Source organism: Macrosteles quadrilineatus, unplaced genomic scaffold, assembly GCF_028750875.1.
Source record: "Macrosteles quadrilineatus isolate MER2022 unplaced genomic scaffold, UCM_ALF_1.0 Scaffold_4__1_contigs__length_99947679, whole genome shotgun sequence".
Lineage (NCBI taxonomy): Eukaryota > Metazoa > Arthropoda > Insecta > Hemiptera > Cicadellidae > Macrosteles > Macrosteles quadrilineatus.
Window position 1 is genome coordinate 35,216,947 of NW_026542597.1, and position 6,768 is coordinate 35,223,714.

Below are 6,768 nucleotides of genomic sequence, written 5' to 3' on the forward strand. Positions count from 1 at the left end.
AAAATCCGTTAAAACGTTTCTTGAGCACTGTCTTCTAACTGATCTAAATAATCATGTTGCTCAAATCAATCCAAAGAAAGAAACATGGAAAATTGATGCTTATAATTTGTCCAAAGCACTATCTGACGGATCTAAGCTATCTTGCATACAAGACAATTTGAGTAACTTGTTAGACAGCTGTCTAAAAGAGTTTAATGAAACAGGAGCGTTTAATCATTTTCAGGATACAGATATTGATGTATCCCCTCTCCTACAGCCTGAACACATGATTGAGATTGCAGAGTGCATTTCCTTGGAAAAGCCTTTAGATGTAAGGCTAAATGCTCTCCAAGTTCTTTGTAAATCACACTTCACCGACACACTCGATGGAGAAGGGTGGATTCTTCTTCAAAAAAAGCTTGTGGACAACCTTAGTGACAACAATACTGAAATATTTGTTATGTGTTTAAAGGCACACACAAAACTTGCATTATGTTCATCTCCAGAAGCTATCAAAGAGTGTTGTTTAAATTTGATAGAGAGTCTAGGACGGCATTACTATCTCCACCAAGGCGATTGCAAATCTACTTCGCTCCAAAGTAAGCACTTTTATCGTACCGTGTATTTGGTTTTTCTACTTTTACACACGTTAAAAGAAGTCACAACAAATGTAGCAAGATTTGGAGAAAGTAAAATCCAAGAAATCGTTGAAAACTTCATCCATCTAGTATCTATTAATAGTCCACCTAAAAAACAATCAAAGAGCAGGCAGTTCATAAGCCCACTAGAGATTATCTCTTTTCTAGATCCCTATGCAAAGTGGGTGCTGAGGATCTCTCACTTCAACCTTTCTAGACAACTCTTATTTTCCAGTCTCTACAAAAACATGAATTTTATCAAAATATGTGTTGAAGAGATCTTGGACTGGCTTTCTGATCCAGTAATACCAACTATTAATGCGTCTAAAATAAGTGAAGGTGAGCTAAACATTGATATACAGAAATACAGTTTATTTATTCATTGTTTAGCAGCATTCAAAATAATCTGCTCTTATGGAATGAGCGTGTCATTGTTTCCGGTCAGAATTAGTAAAAAAGACAGTCTGGTATCAGTTGAAGATATTTTGGATATGCTTATCACATCAATCAACAATCCACAGTTCATGAATCTTCTTCAGGAAAAAGCAACGTCTAGTTTCAAATCTTTTTTAGCTTTAAATGTGGCTAAAATGTTGTGTTTCAAACAAGTTAGTGGAAATATGTTAATTCTTAAATTACTGAAGCCTAATGATGTTTTTGACGAATTCCTTGGTTCTATTAAAATTGAAGTGTTGTTAACATTATCAGAAAAATGTGAATCCAACAATCCTTTGATTTGCTATGATTTGTCTTTAAGAAAAAAGCATTCACTTTTTTTTCATTGTTTCATACTGAGCAACAGTTCTTTCAATCTACGTCATGGATCTATGAAGCAAAGACGAGAGATTGAACATCAAGGATCCCTTGGAGATGCGGAGAATAATTTCAACCATCCGTTTGAAGTTTACCTAAAGTATCTGTTGGAGAAAACAAAACCAAACCACCTGAAAGAGGAACCAAGAATGATAGTCATAATGTCTAACATGTTCAAGAACTTTGACCAAATGTTAGGAATTGATTATGCTCTGAGAACCCAAATCATTGAACTAGTAGGTGAAGTTTTTACAAATCTTATTGCTGGTTTGAAAACCCCACAGTCCAATGTTGATCTTGATGAAATTAATGTTCTGCATACTTGCGCTGAGTTTCTTTTACACTGTGGAATAACACCTCTGGGCTTTAACATTCTGCAAAAACTCGGCTTAGTCTCTCATATTCTTCATGAAGAACTTCAACGTCCTGATCCTAACTGGTCTAACTACGTATGGCTAGGCTTCATCACCAAAGCTTCGGCTTCAGAAGAGGGCTTTAGTGTATTAACTTCTCAAGCTAGTGGTATCCTAAAAATGGAGTTGTTAAATCTTTGGAGCACAATTGATGAAGACTGCTCTGGATCAGAACTGCCTGTAAGAGAATGTTCCAATAGTCTACTACGAGCTATCACATTGTTTACCTTGAATCTCAAAGGTGTTCGGGCATTCCTTAAGGAGCCGGAAGATGGCAGCGAGGCGACATTGACAGAGGAGTCTGACACAAGGCCTTTAAATTTATTTTCTCTCATCAGAGATTTTGCTCTCAACTATTCAAAGTGCCCTGACTTTATTCACCATCTATTCGCATTAACTGTTCTAGACATCCTAGTGTCTAACATCGATTCGAGCATATATTTAATGAACAAATTCAACTTTCAAGAATCTCTTTTGATTATGCAAGCAGAAAGCAGAGTTGATGAGAGTTCAGAAGTTATAATTGACGAGTGCAGTCTACTTCGACAAAAGATTATAGAAAAAACAATTTTGCCTGTTAAAGTCAACACAAACCTAAAACCTTCTCACACGTTTCCAAGGCCTGACAGCACTTTGACTAGGACTAAACCAAGATCTCGAGGCAATGGAGAATTTGCTCGTTGGCTTAGTGAAACAAGACCAGGCCTACATGACCACAATTGGTTGAAGCACGCTCGAAAGTTGTATAGGAACTCATCACCCGACGATGTGAAAGGAACAACTATTATAGATCTTTTAGAGCAGGTTTCAAAAGTTCTGCCAGAAGTAAAGCCAGCAATAAAATGGCAACGAGTTGACGACCGGTTTACTCTACGTGCGGAGGAACAACTGGCCATCCAACTGGCCGTAAAGTATGGAGCTCATCATAGAATATTCCAGGAAACTCAAGCTAACATTGAAAATCTCAGCCAGCTCGTCCTCATTGTCAACACATCACTAAAAGCGACGTCAGATTGTTTTGACGGATTCGACTGGTTTGTTGCTTCTAGTTTTCTGCTTTGCTCAGGAAACATTGAAAAAGCCCAAGCGTTTTTATCGCTTATGTCAACCCTACCAACAGCACCTCTTTTGTGGTCTCATTTTGGAGAAGCATCTTTGTTGGCCCAGCTTGGAAATGTTCTTGACTGTATAGTCTCAGAGGAAATGCCCGCTCTGTTTTACGTGCTGCAGCGCAACGGTTTGTCGTGGTGGCAGTTGTGCCGTGGATGGATTGCTCAGTGTTGGTGGGGAGTATTGGACTGGCCATACATCTGCCATTGGCTCATGACAGGGATGTTATATCAGTCTGATCATCTGTTATATTTCTGTGCGGCTCTTCTACACTCCAACCATGACCGACTGATGCAGATGTCAATCCAGGGAACGGTTTACGAGATTGTTACCAATCCAGCAGAAAGATTTCAACTGGCAGAAGCGAGAATCATGATTGATAAACTGCACAAGAAGTATCATGGGACGCTACACTCCTACATAAGTTCTCTCTGAGATTTGAGATTTGAGCTGACGTGAGTATACTTTTACAATTTACAAGATATAGCTGTCATTACAAAACATGTGAATTATAAACGATAAAAACAATTTTCTTTACTTACTGTAAGAGTTTTTAAATAAAACTTTTATTTTACTGTAGAAAAAAGAAAGTAGCTTAGGGCTAATCATGATGGCAGTGCAGCCCTTTTCCAATAGATAAAATAAAAACACACATGAAGGACATTGGTGGCTGACCAGCACCTGCTGCTTTTTACTAAATTTGTCCTAAAGACCTTGTAAGTTATGTGTGCCAAATACTGTTTCTGAACATTATTTTTTGTCAGTTAATGGAGTTATGTCAGGTCCCCAAATTAAAGTAGCTTAATAATAATTTGATAATTTTTCGTTATTCTATGCCTATTGGTTAAAAGATTAAAGGTTTTTAAAAACAGTCAGTTCTTATATGTACCGGTACGTCCCCATTTTATTCTTATTGAAAATAAATTTATTTATGTGTACCTGTCTGTTAAAGTTGGATAAATATCTTCATAAAATAAAAAAATAAACATATTAAAAAAATCTACTTTATTTTGCCGTTTGAAATTTTTGAGAGGGAAAGTAGATTGTGATATCCTTAATTGTTATTGAAAAACCTAAATTACTCATTCGGTCAATGTGATTTATTCCAAGGCTATATAATCTAAGTGGGAATTTCAATTTGTTTTGAACAAGTTTAAAGTAAATACCCCCCCCCCCGCAGCAAACCTGCCGACTAAGCGAATTTCCATTTGTCTGAATTGAATTTCAATTAAATCTAGGCCTATTTGAATAACATTAGGTTTAACGAGTACCTAGGTTTGCTGCTACAAGGAAAATATTGTGGGATTTTTAGTAAAATATTAATAGTTTAGTGCAAAATAAATAACTTTGCCAAGTTTCATCAAAATATATCCATAAAGAAGCTTACTACAACATTTACAATATTCTCCATAAGAATAACATTGGAATTTTAAATTTACAATTTTTTATTTTCTCCATTAGGGTACTAATAACCGTACAAAAACACTTTGATATACTAAATTATTTGTTTTTTAAGCTCTTTAAAAATATCTAGAGAGAAATTGGGAAATTTTGTGTTTTGAGGGTCAAAAATGAGAAAAACCATTTTTTACCCCATAAAACCCCCCGTAAAACCCCGTTCCCATGGTCCGATCATGCTAGTTAACGAACTCATGCAAGTTTATCCTGCCTTACACCTTTTAACCAAATTATATCAAAATCTGACAAAAATTACTGAAGTTCAAGGACGTATAGGCCAATATTACATATTTTATATTGTAGTAAATAAGAACAACTGAGCACCCTGAATATTATATTTTTATTTTTTTAATTTATAATTTTTTTAATCAATAGGCTATATATGTATATATATATATTTTATATACCTATATAGCCTATTTTTATATACATATATAAAAACTTGAACGAATGGTGTTTTTGGCCTCTGGGGACATCAAAATGAAAAATTAAATCGGTCCCGGGCCTAGGTCTTACCGTGCTACCTACGGTAATAGCTACCTACTTCCATATAGGGAAATTCGCTAATAAAACTTAATAAAGCAACAACAATAAATGTACCCATACTTAAATCTGCAGGTTTATTTTTTTAATAGATTATATATAGATGTTACCTTTTATGTATGGTAATCTTTACTCGTTAGTATTGTATATAGCCTATAACTGTACTGCACTTTATACCTAACTGTGTGTGTATGTATTACTGTATCATCCATACTGTGTAAGTTGGAAATAAATTAATTCTTTTTTATTAAGGCTATTTTACTTTTACCATAATCTTTATTCCTGTTACAATTTAAATATTTAAATTTAATTTTACTCTTTTAAAATTTTTCCATTTTTCTTTACGAAAAAACCTCTCTGCAATGCTTTTTAGTTTAATCTCCCAGTCATAGTAAAACCATAAATTAAAAATAAACACATTTTTCTTATAGATTTCTCATATTATGGATTAATTAAAGACTATTTTATTGAATGTTTCTGCCCTATATAAATTATGTAGAGTGTATTAAAATGTTACAATTTTTTATAGCTATTTTAATACTTTATGAATCTATTTCTCATTATTTCACAAACTTTCAATATTCACTCTTTCAATATTAAACCATCTATTACACTGCCATAACTTAAAGAAAGCATAAGCCCAAGACATAAGCACACTCAAGCCCCAAGACTTCATACAACATCAAAATAGGCAATAGGCATCAAATGCTATAGGTTAAAAACTAGCGATAAGGTCTGAAAATAGGTGCTGTTGCATAAGTCAATATGGTAAAACCCAATTCCATCACTTTTTCAAATGATGCTACAGTATATCTGTGTATTCTCCAATGACCATACTTTGACCCAAAATTCAATACAAGTTTCTTTTTTAAATTTTCAAATAAATAAATTGGAGATGGATAAATTGGTCAAGGTCAAACTTAGAGGAAAGTACTCTTAATAATACTTTTATTTCGTGTATTTTCAAAAATGTGAGAAATAGACTTATTAATATGTTGTAGGTTTAGAGGAAGGAAAGTATTGATCAGATATTGGGCAAGTGGTACGAACTGACACCACTGGCTAACTATAGCAATGGCAACTATAAGCAGTCTTTGTTATGAACAATCTTTAAAATTGTGAAAATGTGTGAATGGCAGCCAAATAACTTATTTAAATATTGCTGTGCTTTTCATGAGAGATATGTTGAGGAATTGTAGGATAAACAAGGAAAGGTTTCTGCATGAAGCATTAATTGTGACAAGCTTTTTATTTATTGGTGAATTTTTCAAGTGTACTGAAGTTAATAACCTAATGTTAAATTCTGTGAAGTGATTACATTAACAAGTAAGTTGGTAAAAAGTATACAATAACTCTTGAATGCCTAAAAGTTATTTGATATACATTTAAACTAGCAGCATATTGGATTACTGAATGCAGGTATTTAAACCATTATAAATATTCAAACGTAATCCGGAGGTTAACAACTCTTAAAAATGAAATTTAAACTAGTATTATTAAAACTAAACATTTTAAACTTGAAATATAGTACATCTCAAAACCATGTTGGAAATTGCATATTTATTCAAATGTGTTATTTGAAAATTTAGTTTTTCAGTTCATTATTTTTTAATTTTGTTAGATTGTTATTCAATTGGACTTTGAAAGACTTCTATAGCTGGTGCACAAAGAAACATTGTACATTTTCAATTTAGTAAATGTCTGAATATTGAAAATAAAAATACATTCAACCACAAGACACACACATAAGCAGCTTAAGTTTATATGTTGTTACGAATATAACACTTTAACTGTTGCTTTAGAACCAAAACGAA

General features: G+C 33.5%; 1 protein-coding gene across 1 annotated transcript; it reads left to right on the forward strand.

Moving 5' to 3' along the window:
• The first annotated feature begins 1,444 nt into the window (after positions 1 to 1,444).
• LOC128992843 (protein broad-minded-like) lies at positions 1,445 to 3,402 on the forward strand. Its single transcript, XM_054416587.1, has one exon. The coding sequence runs from the start codon at positions 1,445 to 1,447 to the stop codon at positions 3,386 to 3,388; it is 1,944 nt and encodes a 647-aa protein (XP_054272562.1). The 3' UTR covers positions 3,389 to 3,402.
• Positions 3,403 to 6,768: the final 3,366 nt, after the last annotated feature.

What these genes read in the sequence shown, in the direction of transcription:
- LOC128992843 (XM_054416587.1), top strand. Translation starts at nt 1,445, where the DNA reads ATGAAGCAAAGACGAGAGATTGAACATCAAGGATCCCTTGGAGATGCG.